Source organism: Pan troglodytes, chromosome 11 (genome assembly GCF_028858775.2).
Source record: "Pan troglodytes isolate AG18354 chromosome 11, NHGRI_mPanTro3-v2.0_pri, whole genome shotgun sequence".
In the NCBI taxonomy this organism is placed as follows: Eukaryota; Metazoa; Chordata; class Mammalia; order Primates; family Hominidae; genus Pan; species Pan troglodytes.
This window is the reverse complement of record NC_072409.2, coordinates 37,070,961-37,089,860: the sequence shown is the minus strand read 5'-3', so window position 1 is coordinate 37,089,860 and position 18,900 is coordinate 37,070,961. Positions and strand designations below refer to the sequence as shown.

The 18,900-nt window shown below is 41.1% G+C and overlaps 1 protein-coding gene across 1 annotated transcript; it reads right to left on the bottom strand.

Annotated features, from left to right (window-relative positions):
- Nucleotides 1–5,345, bottom strand: LOC472996 (acyl-coenzyme A amino acid N-acyltransferase 1-like). The gene is given in 5 exon segments (XM_054658914.2): nucleotides 1–446; nucleotides 448–513; nucleotides 516–677; nucleotides 3,759–3,961; nucleotides 4,883–5,345. Coding segments are annotated over 5 exon segments (1,263 nt in total). The 3' UTR covers nucleotides 1–77.
- Nucleotides 5,346–18,900: the final 13,555 nt, after the last annotated feature.

The following is an 18,900-nucleotide window of genomic DNA, read 5'->3' as shown; positions in this document are numbered from 1 at the left end:
TGTGTTCTTGCCTTATCCTCGTTATCCTCCCACCCGCACTCCAGCCTCTGTCCACCCCAACATCACTCAGCTTTTGCTCAGAGTTTGCTTCTGGTCTTAATGAGGCGTTGCCTGAAGAATTTCTGGATCTCCCCCCAGGCGTGCTCCTGGGCTGCCGCATGAGCAGCAGCGTCTCCTCCCCAGAGCAAAGGCCTGGAAATGCCCGGGTTCCAGGACGCGAAGGACAAGGGAGCATAGGGCGGTTCTAGGAGGTGGCCTGCCCCAAGGTACACCAGCATCCTCCCGCTGCTTCTGCCATGGCTCTGCAGCTGGTCCACGGCCTGCTCAGCGTACGCTTTGCTATCCAGGCATTCGTCACTCTCCCCAGCGATGAAAAGAATCCAACCCCTAGCCTTTTCAACAGGAAGCACACTCTGCTGATGGAGCTCATCTCGGGGAGTCTCCCTTACAGTGGCGGAGGCGCACAGCTCCAGAGATGTGGACCTGCAGGCGCTCCTGAGCTGAGCTGAGCTGATGGGTGTCACAATCAGATCCCCGTATCGGAGTGGAACTTCAAAGCTGGCGTTGGGCCCGTTAATGCAGACGGTGGCCACCACCTGCTTCAGGTAGCAGGCCATAGCCAAGCCAATCTCGGCACCTTTGCACACGGAGATCACTCCAATTCCTGGCCTTTGGATCTGAAGCACAAAACAAAGGGAATCTGCTACAGGTCACAAGCTGAGAAAGAGCTGTCCCGGGCATGCCAATAAATAAGTATGATGGAAAGAGTCAAAGAAGTTCGAGTCTTGGCACTCAGATTTACCAGCTCCTGGGACTGAGAATGTTACCCACTTAACTCTCACTAACCTTTATTGTCTTGTAGGGATGATACTGACCTTGCAAGGTTGTTATGAGGATCAAGTGAAACAATAGAAATAAACACTCTTCATCAATAGTAGAGTTTTGTAAGGGCAAAAAGAGTCTAACGCACCAGTGATGCTTGGCATTACAAGAATAGAGCCAACTAAGCTTTCTGAAGAATAAAATTCTTGCCTCTAGCCAGAAAAAAAAGGTGTTTTTCAGGTTCTCTCAAATATTATGTAAGTGGAATTCACATTTAAATAGCATTTTATAGCTACAAAGGTTTTGCCCATATATTACCTCCATAAATTCAACAGCTAATCCTGAAAGCAATGAGAGTATAAAGACAAAAGGCTTGGATTCAGTAAATAATTGAATTGTAGTACCAATAGGAAAAGGTAGTAGCTCATAGAGGAGGATCATTAGTTCTCTGGTAGACTGAGGGAGCTGAGGGGACATGAAAGGTCTGAAAGATGAGGGGGGAAAGGAAGGGCACTCTGGACAGACAACGACAGGTAATTAAAGACCTAGTTTGTTTATTTTGCTCACAGTTGTGCCCCTAGCACTTCCTGTCATCAGAATCATCTGATTTTTTTTTTTAATTTGAGCTTCCTGAAACTCAGTTTTTCAAGTGTCTGTTCCCATAGGTATGAGTGGGCCCAAGAATCTGATACTGTACAATGTCCCCCAAGGAAATTGGGAAACATCTGTGTGATTAATGAATAAGGGAGTGAAGGAGGATGGCTGTAACTGGAAGTCGGAAATTGACTAGTAGGCTAAAACAATCTCAAGGAGGACGAAGAAGGTCCTCCTTGAGAAAGACAGGAGTAGAACCTAAAACACTTGTGACTGGTTGAAGACTTGGGGAGAGAGGGAAGAAAATAGATGGGCAAAGATAACAAAGTGGTTTTTTTCAGAGTTTACTCTATGCTAGCTGCTATACACACATTATCTCAGCTGGTCTTTCCAATAGCCAAACTGGATTCAGGAAACTTAAAAGATTTGCTTAAGGCCACAACATTATCAAGGGGCAAAGGTGGAAATTGAAGCTTATCCCCTGAATCTAAATCTAAGTTGAATATCTGCAGTTGACTTTTCTTCCTCAGATTAATTTCACAAATAGTTAAATCTGAAATGGAAAAAAAATAATTTGAAAACATTTTAGTTGGGATTTAATTCTTTTTAGGCAATCTTTTAAAAAGACCCAAATAAGCTTAGAAAAATTACACATGTTCTCTCAACACTAAAGATGAAGATGTTGATAATGTCCCAATAGGAAACATATCCTCTCTCTCCTTGAGAAGAGTCAAGGCTCTCCAGGGTTGGGGTGGAAAAGAATAAAACATTTGAGGAAGTCAAAGATAATTTAATGGTTTGGAGCAAGGACCTTATCAGATTGTATCTGTCACTTACTGCCTATGTAGTTTTGACACATTACTTTAAATATGCTTTCTCATCTGAAAAATGAGGTTGCTGTTGATAGTACTTCATAAGGCTATTGTGAATGTTACATGAGACTGCATATAAAATGTTTATCATAGAGTCTAACAAATAGTCACTCATCAAATGTAAGCCAGTATTGTTTTACCATTATTAAGTTGATCCACAAGAAATGGCTGACATTTGAACATTTTGATCTGCAAAACAGTAAGTTAAACTTAGTAGAATACCAACCCTGATACTTGATGTTGTTGATATTGTGATATCTATTTCTGGGTTTCTCTTTTTTTTTTTTTTTTTTTTTGGAGACAGAGTCTCGCTCTGTCTCCCAGGCTGGAGTGCAGTGGCCTGATCTCGGCTCACTGCAACCTCTGCCTCCCGGGTTCAAGCAATTCTCCTGCCTCAGCCTCCGGAGTAGCTGGGACTACAGGCGTCTGCCACCACGCCTGGCTAATTTTTGTATTTTTAGTAGAGACAAGGTTTCACCATATTGGCCAGGCTGGTCTCGAACTCCTGACCTTGTGATCAGCCCACCTCAGCCTCCCAATGTGCTGGGATTACAGGCATGAGCCACCACGCCTGGCCTCTATTTTTAATCATTAGCACAAATATCAGTACTTTGGAACTCCTCAAGAGAATAGATCCTAGTTCAACTAATATTTACCTCTTAGAAGAAGCTAGGTTAATGTTACTATTCCAGTCCTTCTCAATCATTAATGTGCATAAGAATCACCTGAGGATCTTGTTAATATGCAGTTTGCTGTTTCAGGGATGGAAAATGAGATGCTGCATTTCTGAAGGCTTCCAGGTGATGCTGTGGCCACTGGTCCATGAACTACGTTTTCAATAGTAGAAGGACACACTTGACAAAGAGTGCTAAAATGACCCTTCCTTTTCAGATTCCTTTCTCTAGCCTGGCTCTTGGCATTGGACACTTACTCTATGCTTCACTTTGCCCCTAGCTCTGAAACTAACTGAAAAGCTAATTCAGCTAGTCAGGTAATGCAGTCAAGTCAGTTTTGCCGATACTCCCGACCTGATCTTGTACCTTTGTCCTGATCTTAGTTTCAGGACTCTTCAGTGTGACTTACTACAGCATTATCCCCCTGCAGAGATAATCACTGAAGTTTCAAAACATGTCAAATCAGAGAATTCCTGATTTGAGGTGAGTGACAGTAAAGCATTGAAGAGACCCTTATGAATAAGTTACAAACACTTCAAATGAAAGGCATCTTGGTTTTTTTCCACTAAAAAATAATCACATTATGTCCACCATTTATTTATTGTCTTCTATGTGCCAATAAGCACAAAACTGATCACAAATCAACTCAACAATCTTTCAAGGCAGTTATTACCATCCCCATTTAACTGTCAGCTCTGCTGTGTCCAAGTCTGTGCAAATTGGTAAAACAGAGCAGACACTGGTGATTTTGTTTTTTTGTAGTTGTCCAAGGTAAAATGGAAAGTATTTTAAATACCTTGGGATGAGCTAGTAGCAAGTTGGCAGCTTCCTCAAAATATTCCAAGTCCACCTCCTGCAGTTTGTCAGGCAAGTCTTTGTAGGCAAAATATGCTAATGCCAGCACTGCAAAACCATGGGAAGCCAAAAGACTGGCCCGAAATTCTACTAGGCTCCCAATGTCCCCAAACAAATCAATGACTCCTGGGAAAGGGCCTTCCCCTGCGAGTGCAAAGAGAGAAGAGAATGGGATCAGAAAGAGCAAAAAAAAGGTCAAATAGCCGTGAAAATGCAAGGTGAGCAAAATTACACACACACACACACACAGGCACATTAGTTTTAAAACTTTATGGGAGGCCAGGGGCGGTGGCTCACACCTATCATCCCAGCACTTTGGGAGGCCGAGGCGGGCGGATCACAAGGTCAGGAGATCGAGACCATCCTGGCTAACACGGTGATACCCCGTCTCTACTAAAAAATACAAAAAATTAGCCGGGCGTCGTGGCGGGTGCCTGTAGTCCCAGCTACTAGAGAGGCTGAGGAAGGAGAATGGCGTGAGCCTGGGAGGCGGAGCTTGCAGTAAGCCGAGATGGCGCCACTGCACTCCAGCCTGGGCGATGGAGCGAGATTCCGTCTCAAAAAAAAAAAAAAAAAAAAAAAACTTTATGGGAAATACGGGTTCTCTAATAATTTGATACAATTTGTTATTGTTTTTATTTCCATTATGATATGGTTTGGCTGTGTCCCCAGCCAAACCTCAACTTGAATCGTATCTCCCAGAATTCCCAGAGTCAAAGAAGGAATTCTGGGAGATACGATTGGGAGGGACCCAGGGCAAGGTAATTGAGTCATAGCGGCTGGTCTTTCCGGTGCTATTCTCATGATAGTGAGTAAGTCTCACGAGATCTGATGGTTTTATCAGGGGTTTCTGCTTTTGCTTCTTCCTCATTCTGTCTTGTTGCTGCCATGTAAGAAGTGCCTTTCGCCCTCCGCCATGATTATGAGACCTCCCCAGCCATGTGGAACTGTAAGTCCAATTAAATCTCTTTTTGTTCCCGCTTTCGGGTATGCCTTTATCAGCAGCATGAAAATGAACTAATACACATTAACAGTGGTTTCTGTATCACAAAAGATTAGTTTCACCTGGAGGGAGAAAAAGGGCTCCTTGCACTGGACCTTCTTGGATCTGCTGCCTCTGCACCCCAGGGCCTGAGAACCAGCGCTGCACGGTCTGGCTGGCCTTGGGCTGAACAGTGGCTGAATCTTGAAAACAAATGGAGTCATATAGGTCCAGACTGACCCAAAAGGGGCTGTTCATCACATCCTGCTTGAGCAGCCTCCGGAAAGGCCTCTCAGGCTTCAGAGACCAAAAGAGGCCCATTGGATGTACCCCCATGTAGTCACCTCCAAATGTGGGAGCCTGCTCCAGGTCCACCTCACCAGCCTCATTAGCCCTGTAGAAGGCCATGGATCAGAATAGATTCCTCTTCTCGTCCTTCAGCGAGGCCTTCAGAGTTACCACCTGGGACGGGGGCAGGCCTGTCCCTTGGATATGCACTGGATCATCTGCAAGGGCACTTGCTGGGGTGGCTGACAGCTGGAACATTGGCAACTGGCAAGGGACCAAGTGGTGCTTCACCCTCTGTAGTGGGAGAGAAGACTTTAAGTTGGAGATTTAAATTCCAAGAAAAGGTCAAGGCAACGTTTATATTAGGTCTGACCAAATTAAACTTCTGGGAACTTAGTGAAAAATGTGCAGAACTTTTGGAGGAGGGAGAGAGAGACATGCAGAAAGTACTCATTGTTCTCATTTTACAGATGAGGAAACGGGTTATATGGCATGCTCCAAGTCTCACAAGTAGTTGATAGTAGAAGTGGGAATTCAAGCTATATCTGACACCACAGCCTTCTGTCTTACCCATTATAACACTAGTAAATCTTAGTTTTGTGGTTTTCAGTACATTAAGGTTTAATTCTTCAGCTGAAATAATACCCGTATGACCTATCTTTACAAGGTATTAGGAGCCAAGGGGGATAATGCATGACAAAGGGCTCTGAAACAACACTGCTTTTCAGCCCCCACACCTGTTGGGTATGGCTATGGGCACAGACTTACATAAACACACTCTCTGTTATTGTCGTTGTTATTTTCCTTTTAGTCTGTCATCCCTACCTGCCATTGTTAGACCTCTAGCTCTTTGCAGATTTTCCATTGTTTGTTCTTTTTAAGGGAAAATAAAACTTCATGCTCTTGTCTTTGCTATTATGCTTTTCTAATAGAGTTATGAATGCCAATGTTGTTTGTAGTAAAGAGACTACCATATACATTTGATTGGCCACTTTGTACCCTGCTCTATTATAAGGAAAATGGGGTCTTCTTCCCTCCCTCCCTTCCTTCCTTTCTTTTTTCCTCCGTACCCCATTCCACAAAAGATTTGAATCTGTTTACTGACAAAGAGTAAAACAGTTAAAGAGTAAAATTAAATAAAATAAGATTTGGGAAAATATGGACTAGGATTACAAGTATTTATCACAGAAAACCTGGAACATGAAAAGAAGGGCGTTTTGTGGGTTGTAAGTTTGGTGCCAATCTACTGATAGACAAAGGAAAAAGGGCTGCCTGGTCAGTTATGTTGTTCTAACTATTCTCATAGAAAAGATTATCAGTTCCTTAGGGGAAAGGAAAAAGTGAGGCCCTTCCCAAAAAGATCTTTAGCTCTAAAAGATATTTCTTACATGAGACTTTGGCATATACATCTGAACCATTTTTCAACAATATCTTCACAGAAATAGCAGTAATAGGTGTCCCCCCTAAAAGTTTGACTCTCCAAGGGGTCCTTAATTTTATTTAGGGGATAATTCCAAATAAAGGCTTTGGGGTTTGTATTTGGGTGCAGAAAAACTTCTGTGGAAATAAATAGGCTCCAGTAGTGCAGGTGGAGGAAAAGAGCAATTGATGCCTGTCTTAGTTTGTTGTGTATGCTATCAGGGAATACTTGAGGCTGGGTAATTTATAAAGAAAAGAGGTTTACTTGGGGCTTATGATTCTGCAGGCTGTACAAGAAGCATGGCTCCAGCATCTGCTCTTGATGTGGGCTTCAGGCGGCTTCCACTCATGGTGGAAGGAGAAGGGGAGCCGTCATGTACAGCCATCACATGAGAGGAGAGGAAGCAAGAGAAAGAGGGCAGGAAGATGCCAGGCTCTTGCTAACAACCAGCTCTCAGAGGAACTAAGAGTGGGAGAATGCACTCATTACCACAAGGACCTCAACAAAACATTCAGGAGAGATTCGCCCCCATGACCCAAATACCTCCCAAGAGGCCTCACCTCCAAGAGTAGGGATCAAATTCAATGTGAGATTTGGAGGGGTCAAACATCCCAACTACAGCAATGCCCAATTCTCTACTGTAGAGAAGAGATTAGTCATCAGAGGTAGAAGAGGATCAAGGGGAAAACGTCTTTTTGCATTTACTTTTAAAAAGTGATTTTCTACAAAGTACACACTCCCACCTGATAACCTCATTAACAAACAGCACTACTGACCATTTTACACACACTTAAATTCATGGTCAATACAATAATTTTGAATAAATAGAATGATTATGAATATATTTTCTCAATATTGGGAAAGTTCTTGACAGAATGTGGCATCAATTCCAACTTCATGAGTCTTTCATTCATGTTAGGGAGATGGGACATGTAATATTAAAAAGAATGTCTGGTGTCCCCTGCAACATTTCAGTGTTCTGTAGGTATTAATATTTTCTGATATGATTCCTTCCTGTAAGCCTCTGTATCTGCTGTCCTCTTTGTCCCCCAAAAAGATATCTTTAAGAAGACATCATTGATTCTTCCTCTCCTTGCTATTATTCTCCTTCTCGAAACTTCTGTACAATGCATTAGCCCAATACAGCTTTTATTTTTATAGTTAATTAATTTGAATTGCTTACTATAACCACTCTTCAGCATGCATCCTGTATCTAGTTTTATCCTCCCAAATGAGCCTCTCAAGGGTAGTAACTGTGTATGAAAACTTTAGGGATCCTTTCAACATCGATATAATAAATTATACAATGTACATGTTTAGGAGTTATAAGGTTTATAAGGGGCAGAATAAAATAGCACCAAAAATGTAATGGAAATAAATATTATATAGTACATGTGTGATTGAAGATTTGAGGCTTTCTTCCCAACTTGCAGTTCCTTTTTATCTGAGAATAGTCTCCTAAAGCCCAGAGCTATGATCACTCAAGAGCTATGTATGTACCTTGTGGCATCAGCCCTGGTGCCATTGCTGATTGGATTAGAGCTGAATTTCAGATTCAAGATGTGGCAATGATGTTTTCACCTTGCTAGCTTAGAATTGAGACCCAGAGATCAACAGTCACTCTCTCAGGGTCAAGACTAAGGTGAGGCAAGAGAGGCACCTAGAGGACCAAAGTTTACTTTCATGTCACTGAGAGACTAAGCCTCTAAGGTCTTCCTGATATTTTGCACCCTTGAACCTCTCTTTCCTTACCCTGGCCCTGGACTCACATGTAATTGAATCCATAAAATTCAGAAGCTGAAGCTGTATCCAGATAATCCCAGAAAATCAGTCTTAGGGAAAAGATGTGGGAGTTTGAGGGGAGGGGGAGAGGGAGAGGAGGGGAAGGGGGGGAAGGGGAGGGGGATGGAGAGATGGGGAGGGGGAGATGGGGAGGGGGAGGGGGGGACGGTGAGGGGAAGAGGGAAGGGGAGGGGGAAGGGGAAGGGGACGGGGGGGGAACGGGGGAGACGGGGACAGGGAGAGGAGGAGGGGGAGATGGGGAGGGGGAGAGTGGGAGGGGGAGGGGGAAGGGGAGTGGGAGGGAGAGATGGGGAGGAGGAGGGGGAGATGGGGAGGGGCAGGGGGAGGGGGAGATGGGGACCAGGAGAGGGGGAAGGAGAGAGGGGGAGAGAGAAGTTATGAATGAACAAAGTAGATATAAAGATGAAAGGCAGAGAAAGTAATCTTACTAGATTTCAAATTCCTGGTTCTAACCACTCCTGAAGGTCAACTGTACTTGAGTTCTTTGAGACACTCTGGCATCCTTATAATAGAATCCCTTTGTTTACATTAGCTTGAGTTGATAACTATTACTTGCAATCAAAGAGTCAACTAGTTCAACTTTGCATTTCACAAACTCAGGATGATTGACTTCTGTAAGGTCATATCATGGTCAAGAGAGAAAAGGTGCCAAGTTTCCTGACTTAGTTGCATGCTTTTTTTTACTGGCCAACAGACTATGATTCAAACTTTGGGAAAGCATATGACTTTTACTTTTTCTAAAAAGTTCTACTGAGTGAGAAATTCCTCTAGGATATCCCGACAGTCTGGGGTTTCCTTTTGGTCATATCTGAGAGTCTACCAACAGAGAAAATCCCAGCATCAAACTCCTTCCTAAAACCAGGCTGGCTATGCCCCTAGACTATGTGATGGAATCAATCTCACCCTGTTATGTGAAGGTCTGGTATCCCACATCACTCACCACCTCTCTGTGTTGTCTCTGCTACTCTATATTAGTGAAGGCTACTAATGTCAAGGTACAGAAATCTCCAAATTTTGAGGCCCCTAGTCCCAAAAAGAGATCTTTCAATATAATCCCACTTAACCTTTACCAACAGAAATATATCTAACCCGGAAAAAATGATCTTGTTATCTAAACTGAAAAGACATATTATACATTTTCGTGTATAGATTCCTTTCTGGTGAATTGATAGCATCAGCACACTGTAAACTAAGGAGAACAGTTGTAGGATTTATTAGTTTAGCTACAGAAAAATCAGTCTTTTCCCATGAGTGTGGGTACTTTTTTAATCTCAGCCCACTACTATCAATTCTCCTTAAAGCTGGGGTATTTGTTTGTAGACACCTGATTTTCAGTCTGTAAGAAACACAATGATTCCATCATGTTTCTGTCCTTGAATCACTTGTTGAATTGTATGTTAGGACAGTGACTGTCTTTAGGACTCCGAGCATGCACATTAAACAGCCACGAGACATACAGTCTGTATCAGTCTTTTCTCACGTTGCTGATAAAGACATACTTGAGACTGGGCAATTCTATTCTCCCCTTAATTTATTTTTCTCTAACAGCAATTATTAAGCATTTACTAAAAGCTAGCTACTGGATAATATTAATTCCCATAGTAAAGCTTTTTCACTTTTCAAGGCTCTTTCAAGGTCATTATTCCCTGTGGGAATGACAACCCTGTAGGAATAAAAACATATTACTATGCTTACATTACAAATTAGGAAATAGAGCTCAGTAGGTTAAATGATTTAGCCAAGTTTGCCTATGTAGTCAATGGTGAAGCAAGAATCTTAACTCATACCAGGTGACCCAACACATAAACCTTAACTATTTTCCCCAAATGAGAGTAGAAATATGAAAACTCACTCTTCTCTTAACCTACCCCTCCTTTTTTTCTTTCTCAATACTTTATTTTTAATTTCATCTTCATTTTTCCTGACTCTGAACCTTTTAGTTAAGTATACACCCTGTTGCATACTTTGGCAGGACAGATAGTGAAATAGTAGAATTATAGCCCACAAACTCATGCGTGCACAAAATGTATTTTTTTCTATTTTTCTAGATTCCAAGTAAATTCCATTTTAAGTATTTGTTCTAAGATTATATCTCTGCCACCTGGAGGAACAAAGACTCAAAATAGAAATTACTTGGAATCCAAGTAAGTTTTCTGTGACTTCTATAATGCTGAAAGACTCGGGAAGCTTATATATTATTGTGCATTCTTCTGAACCTGCTGTACAATGTATGCCAGAGGCTCCAAATTCAGATACCCATGGGGACCCAAGCAGGTAATATAAATTTATAGATAAGGGCCAGGAATAAATGAGATACAGAACTGTAAAGAACTAAAGACAACCTAGTCTTTAGCCCAGTCTAAAGGTATTCAGTGGGCAACAAAACAAGATGTGAACCAAACAAAACATACTCATTTATGACTTCTGGAGTGCATATCAGCCATTAGGATTTTTATAACTCAAAAACCAAAAGAAGATTTTTTCCCTCTTTCTGATGTGCTACCTTTTTTTAAGGCAATGGATATCAACTGGCCTCCTTTAGGTGGAAGAAGGATGACAAAGTAAAGTGGAAATGCCAAAATGAGGGGATGAGAAGTGGGAAGTGAGAACCCATCTATTAATATGTCCAATGATAAAGAATGAGTTGAGCTGGGCGCGGTGGCTCATGCCTGTAATCCCAGCACTTTTAGAGGCCGAGGCAGGCAAATCACGAGGTCTGGAGTTCGAGACCAGCCTGGACAATATGGTGAAACCTCATCTCTTCTAAAAATACAAAAATTAGCCGGGTGTGGTGGTGTGCGCCTGTAGTCCCAGCTACTCAGGAGGCTGAGGCAGAAGAATCACTTGAACCCGGGAGGTGGAGGTTGCAGTGAGCCAAGATCACGCCACTACACTCCAGCCTGGGTGACAGAGCAAGACGCTGTCTCATAAAAAAAAATAAAAAAAGAACAAGTTGACACTGGCCGGCCTCAAAATCCAAAGCCTTCAAACCTTCTCCTTGCCATCTCTCCCCATGCTTAATCTATATGACTTTTTCCTACTTTTCTATTACATTTGTATTACCTTATTCTCGGTTGGATCCCAACTAATCCATATACATGGATTCATACCCTTGTTAGTTGATAAGGCTTATTGCTTCTCAGAGCTAGCTCCTCATAGATTCCAGAGTGTTAATTTATAAGATCCTTAAGGCTTCTCCTGTCCAACACTTCATTGTCATAATCATCAATAAACTACCTACTGTATAAGGGACACCCATCTGAAGAGGTCTCTCCTTCCTCTGGGCCCTCCAGCATGCCTCTCAAAGCACTTAATATATTGAGCCTTATAATCATTTATGTTGTGTTTTCTCTCTCCTAGTAATCTGAAATTTTCTTGAGGGCAGAATTCTGTTTGATTTATTTGTCACCTTTACTGTATACAGAGCCCTTCACATACCATGTGTTCATAAATGATTTTAACTGTACACTCTTCATTCCCACAAACTCTCGTCCTTTTTCCCAAATCTTTCTTCCTTTTTACAGTTTTTTTTTTAGTCTCTACAATATTGTCAGACTGACCTCTGCAAAACTCAGAAGTCAAATTACTCTTCTATTTTAAACTTCCAGTAGCTCCCGGATTCATTTAAGGGTAGAATCTAAATCCTTTGGCATAGCACTTAAGACCATTTCCAAGGGAGTGGCTCTACCATGGAGCCCTAGAGACTCTACATGTGTCTACATGGGATGCACAGGCAAAGCTTGGACTGCCATATGACCTAAATCTGGGTGGAATGCCCTGTGATCCTCCTAGGAACATGGCAAGGGAGGAAATCTTCAGAGAAGGCTTCGCGAGGTTGTTTTCTCATCTGCCTCTATCTTGTGGGATGCTGCCATGAGGCGGTTTTCTGATATAACTCCCAGGTTCCAGAGGAGCATGAGACTTCCAACTTAACCCCTATGCTTCCGTAGGGCAGAACTGCAGTTTAGTTTAGCTGCAGTCTGGAATTGACTGGCCAGCAATAGGGTGTATCACAACTCTTGCTGAAGCCATCTGACCCCTTTTGTTTCAGTGCCGTCCTTTTGGTGTGTGGGATAAGGACTCACAGGGCTGACATCTTTAGCTTCTCTTGTCTTCACTATGTATATAAGTAATAATCTGGCTGAATCTAAAATTAGTTCATTATTTCTTTACCAGCTGAATCTGTAAGTGTTAGACTTGGACGGTCCTTTGTGTTTGGCACCCTTCATAATCTGATTCAATCAAAGCCTTTAACCCTGATCTATTTACTAGTCTAAACAGCTATCTCATTACAAACTTAACATATGATATTGTGAAAGTCTGCTTCTTTATCTGACTATCCATTTTCTGCTCTATACAAATACAGTAGTCACTAGCCATACATAGCTAATTAAATGTAATTAATTAAAAATAAATAAAACAAAAATCTAGTTCCTTAGCCACACTAACCACAATTTAATTGCTCAATAATCACATGTAACTAGTGGCTACTATATTGAACAATGTAGATACGGAACATTTCTGCCATTGGAGAATATTCTATTTGATAGCACTATTCCAGATTGTAAATTCCTCAAGGGCAGAAATTCTACCCTGTTCAACACTGTGTTCTTCAGTTCTTAGAATAGGGCCTGACACATATTTACTAAGCAAGTGGCTGCTTAATAAATATTTGATGAATACTTGAAAGAATAAATGATATGCATAAAAGAAAAAAATTGAGTAAAATTTCTGAGAGACGATGAATAAGAAAGAATAGAAGCCAACTTGACTGTTTATATTCTACTTCTGAAGATGGGAGATGCTTCAAGATCCAATTGAATTTATTTTCCCAGCTTCCCCAGTTTTTTGCACTGGAAGCCAGGACTCCTCACACTGCAGGGTATTCAGGAAACAAAGGATACAAAGCAGTGGAGAACAAGCAGCATTAACCTTGCTGCCTTCCACAGGATTCGCCTTGAAGTGGTTGGGGAGGGAGCCCTTAGCAATATGGAGACAGCCTTATTGGAGGCTGAACATGAAAGCAATGTTATGGAGTCTGGAGGTCCCTGACCGCAGTAAAAGGGATCAAGTCTATATCACTGGAAGACAGTGGCCTATTAGAAGAAAGAGAAGTCAAAAACTGGTAGAGCGCCAAAAAGAGGGGCAGAAAACAAAGAATAAAAGAACAGAAGTCACCAATGCAGATTAAAATTACTAATCAAGAAACAAAACTCTTGTTTTCTTTAGGAGCCTGTTGTTTTTGTCATCACTGGCACTTCATCTCTCAGTCCAGGTAGAAATACCGCCCCCAGCTTACCTCCCCCTACTCCCGTGCACTAAATCGCAGAGAAAAGTGTTTTGAAAGTCAAGAAACAATCTCTATAAATTCTTATTAGCTGGACCCTTACTACTCTGGAAGCCCAGCTGTGCATGTTGCCTCCAAAATAGTCATCCAGCAATCTCTTAGTTAGGTTGATGCATCTGACAAAAATCTGTATTTCAGAGCAATGAACCACCTGAGATGATGATTACTCGTCCCTCAGAGAACTGTGTTTTCCTCTGGGATGAGAGAAACAAACACAGCAAGATGAAAGCAGCCTTTCCAGATGCCCTGCAGGCAGATGTATCAGAAATCAGACCCTCTCTACAAAGCAATGACATCCCTGACTCCCCAGATACTCACCGTGAGTTCAGCTGCAGGAGGCAGACTAAAGCAGGATGGCTCTCTGAACTTAGAAGCCAACTTAGAAGCACTGGATGCTTGCCTGTTGCTTGCTAATTTATATCATTTAAAACAACCCAGCCTATTGAAAGTTGAAATTGTCTGCACAGAAACCATCCACTACTCCTGTTTTTAAGTCCCCAGCGACAGGGCTACCAGCAGATGCTGCCGAAGGGTCCGGGCAGAGCCCAGTCTCTCCAGTCTGCTTTTTAGTTCAGGTGTTCACAATGGAGTCTAATATTTCATCACATAGCTCAGGTTTCTAAGCCTTTTCTCTTGACTCACTCAACTCCTGGTTCTAATCTCCTTCGCTTTAGTTCCTTCTGTGTCTCCTCCTCTAAGTCAGTGGTCTCTGGACAGTTTCCTCTGGAACAGTGTCTAAGAGAGCAAGTCCCAAATACCAATTTTAAGAGCAATGTGAGCTGGTGGCATAAGACTCACCTGAGGAGCCTGTTAAGTAAAGATTCCTGGGTCCTGCACCTGAAAGTTCTGACTTGATAGGTCTGAGATAAGGTTCTTGCATATGTATTTTTAACAGGGATTTCTAATGTGTATCCTAATCTGGAAACCACTTTTCCAAAGGACAGCAAAAGCTTTCCCAGACAAAAATGCTACCCAGAACTGGAACTACTGAAATTTTCATTGTCCCATTGTTAATCCCATCAGCCAAAGGCCATTGTCAAAATGTATAAATGAGCTAACTTACAGATTGTAGACTCTGCTTTAGGCTGTGAATTCCTTAAGGGAGGGGCCTTGCCTTTTTGTTTTTGTATCTCTTGCAGCCAGTAAGCTATAGTTGGAAGATCACTGGTCTCTGGACTCAGATTTAGATTAGAACCCTTACTTCATTACTCTGTGCGACTTACATCAAACAAATTACTTAACTTTCCATGTGCTTCAGCCTTCTAATTCGTAAAATGGGAGTAATATGATAAAATGGAATAAAAGTGAAACATAAGACTTGGAAAAAAGGGGTTGATCTTGGAACTCAAAGACATATTGGGATGTCTAGAAGAAGAGGGAGGTATTTTGGTACACAGTTCTCATACTGGATGAGAGGTACATTGATGAGATAGCAAGGACCCCGTATTCATGACTAATTTCCAGAACCAGATACAAACATAGGAGGTAAAGTGGAGGAGAGGTGCAGCAGAAATAGAAAGTGTTGTTTTTACTAAGACTCTAAGAGAAACACAGAAAAAGGTAGGCAAGTCATGATGACCCAGGTGGCAAAGCGAAGTACAAGCTAAGAAGTACATCCAGGCCTTCTCCACCCTGCTCCCCAGAACAGGGTACATGGTACTCCATAGACCATCAAGGGATATAGCGAATGAGAATTTAGGACACTGGCAAAGCACTGGACGTAAGGTGTTCACCATATACAAGGGAGGTATTCGCAGTTGTCAGTAGTAGGTATGAGCCACACACACACACCAAAAGTGAGAGGACATTCCTCAACTTTGGTCATATCACTGAAGAAGGCCTGGAGCAAGCAGAGCTAGAAAAAGAAAAAATGAATGGTCAGCGTCACAGGGAAGCAGATAGAACTTATTGATTAACACATGAGACATCCCTAAGGATACCCTACAAATAACTGTCAGGGGTGTTTTCAGGAGAAAATATTTTCCACATTCTCCAGAAGGATCAGGAACTGTAAAATAGAGGTTAAGGTATAAAGTAGTTGACATATTTTAGAGCTTAATGACTGTTACTTGATTTTCCTTGCAAACAATTGAAGAAGAATTTAGAGTGCCTGTATACCCTAACATTGACAAATTATTTTAAATAAACCTCTGTTTTATTTGGTGTATTTGTATTATTCCATTTGGAAAAATTATAGGAAAACTTAAAATATGACACAGCTATATATGTGCATATTTGCTTAACTAAAATATATGCACATGCAAACTGAAGAAAAACACATATGGCCATCCAGATGACATAATCAAGCATACTTGTAATCATTAGCAGCCATCCTTAACTATTGTGAGATATAGTTCCTGATAGTAACCAAGATGACTGTGAATTTGCCAACATCCATATCCATGATGGCAATCACATAGCTATTATGGTATCAGTTCCATATTCATTCAACAATAATTCATTAAGTTCCCATTATGTCCAAGGATGTTTGAATTAACCAGGACCCTGTTCCTGCTCAAGAAATTCGTAGACTAGTTCAGGGGTTGGCAAACTACAGTCTGCAGACAAAATCCAGTCTCTATCTGTTTTAATAGATAAAGTTTTTGTTTATGTGCTATTTACAGCTCCTTTCACTTTACAATGGCAGTCGATGATTGCAATAGAGACCATATATTTTGGAGCATTTCAGATTTCAGATTTCAGATTTTCAGATTAGGGATCAACCTGCATAAATAGTTTCAGTTTCTTTGGAAAACCCTGACTAATACAGCCTATGATCCTAAAATATTTACTTTCTACCCCTTTATAGCAAAAGTTTGCTGACCCCTGGTGTAGCTGAAAAGATAGAAAAAGTAAACAGGCAATTCTAATGGAGTGTGGTAAGTGCACTTCCAAAAATAAAATCCTAGGAATACTCAGAAGGGGCACCTAACACATAGCAGGAAAGATTCCTGGAAGTGGTACCTATGAGTGGAGCTTGATACCTGGGTAAGGACTCACTGGATAAAGAAGTATAGAAGTGCCTTCTAGAAAGAAGGACAAGTTTATTTATAGATATATCCCCTTTGTGGGACTGCAATATAATAAAAGCTTCATGAGGGCAGGCATTTTTTTTTTACTGTTTTATTCCTTAAAGTATCCAATCACCTGGAACTATTCCTGGCTCATTGAGGGTGCTCAATAAATATGCACTGAATGAATTCAAAACATTCAAATGGCCGGAGTACTGGGAAGATCAGTTTGGAAGGAAGAAAGTTATATAATCAAGCCAAACAACAAAGTGAGGCCTCAGAAATCATATGCTAGTTTTTGAACATTGATCAGTATTTACATCACTAATGACAGATTAGTTTGGACTTAGAAAACAGTCCTTATCTGCTGGATTCTGGCCTCCAAACCCAGTGATTATTACTTGAGGGATTTTAGAGGTTGAGTTGGGAGGGGATTAATGGAGACTGGGAAATTTATGAATTTTCTCTTTGGAATGTACTTTGAGACTAGTGCCCAAATCTATAGAAAGGGGAAAGTTTTTGAAATGACAATTATTTTTAACTCAAGCCTGTATCCACTAATGCATCATCTTTTTTATTTACTTGGATGCAGTAGCTGTGACTAGGGGGTTTAGAGCCAGCAGTTTTAATTAGAATGAAATAATGAAACATTGTCCCTATCTTACCTCATTTGCCAATGGCTGATTGACAAACCTAAGAAATGTTATGAATAGCATGCTCATGGAGGAAATAACTGGCTAGTTTTAAATATGTCAGTATGAAAATACTACTTTAAATGAGAGATTTCAATTGTATAGTGAAGGAAAAAATGATTTCTGGCTAAGGCATAAGTAAGCTCTATGTTTTACCCTCGTTTGGTCACAATGTAGATTGGTCTTCAATAACACTTATCAATGATTATTCACAACTAAAATTAATCTTCCAGTTATCCTAGAATATTATTTTTCATTTTTGAATCCCAGGAAGTATTTCAGGACTCTTGTTATAACCTACCACACTGAACTGCTCCTGACTACCTGCCATGCTTAGCAAAAAGGTCTTCTTTTTCCTAACATAAATTTTAGTATCAAATTAATTTATACCATGTTCATGTAACATCTTTTATCAGGGAAATTTTACTTTATAGATTGCAATCTTGGAAGTATATTATTGTGCCCATTATAATCTTTTAAAGTATCTTTTTAAAAAATCTAGAATTACTGACAAAAAGGTTAAAATTTAGGAACATCTGATTGCTTAAGTCATGGATAAGGAGAGGGGAAATGGTAGCAAAAATAAATGATTTTGCAATGAAACCTATTCTTTTTTTTTTTTTTTTTTTTTTTTTTTGAGGTGGAGTCTCGCTCTGTCACCCAGGCCGGAGTGCAGTGGCGCCATCTCAGTTCACGGCAAGCTCTGCCTCTGGGGTTCACACCATTCTTCTGCCTCAGCCTCCTGAGTAGCTGGGACTACAGGCACCTGCTACCATGCCCAGCTAATTTTTTGTGTTTTTAATAAAGACGTGGTTTCACCGTGTTGGCCAGGATGGTCTCGATCTGCTGACCTCGTGATCCGCCCGCCTTGGTCTCCCAAAGTGCTGGGATTACAGGCATGAGCCACTATGCCTGGCCACAATGAAGACTATTCTGATGGTTTAAAGTCACCAGGTATACTTAGGGATTCCATGAAGTTTCCACATAGCTACAGCACAATCAATGGAAACTATGACTCTTTTTGTGATAGATCCAAGAATGTTCCTAGTCATTAATGGAACCTAAAAAATGTTCTCCATAAGAAGGGTAAATATAGAAATTGAAGTGTTTCTAGCTGTCCTAAGATAAAAACAATGACGGTGTATGACCAAAATTTATTTCAAATTTCCAGAGAACAGAGTTTAATAGACTATGGGAGAAAATCTCAATATAATGGAATGGAGAAAATATAGGAATAAGTCCCCGAATTCTAATCCCAGTCCTGCCATTAAATTAATTGAAAAAAAAAAAATTCAAGGCTCTGTTACTTACCTATGTAATGAGAAGGCTGGCTGTAAACAATATTCAAAAAAGTTACTCGTTAGATAGCTATTGTATTTTCCTCTAATTTGGTCTTGAGGTCTCTCTCAGGAACATGGGTAAAAACTCTTGCCCTACCCTGCCAGGGCTCCAGGGATTTGGTCATGAATGTTTATAGTGTGTCTTTCATGGGACATTTCTGTATCAGCAGACAGCCTAATGCCTGGGTGTCCAACCCACG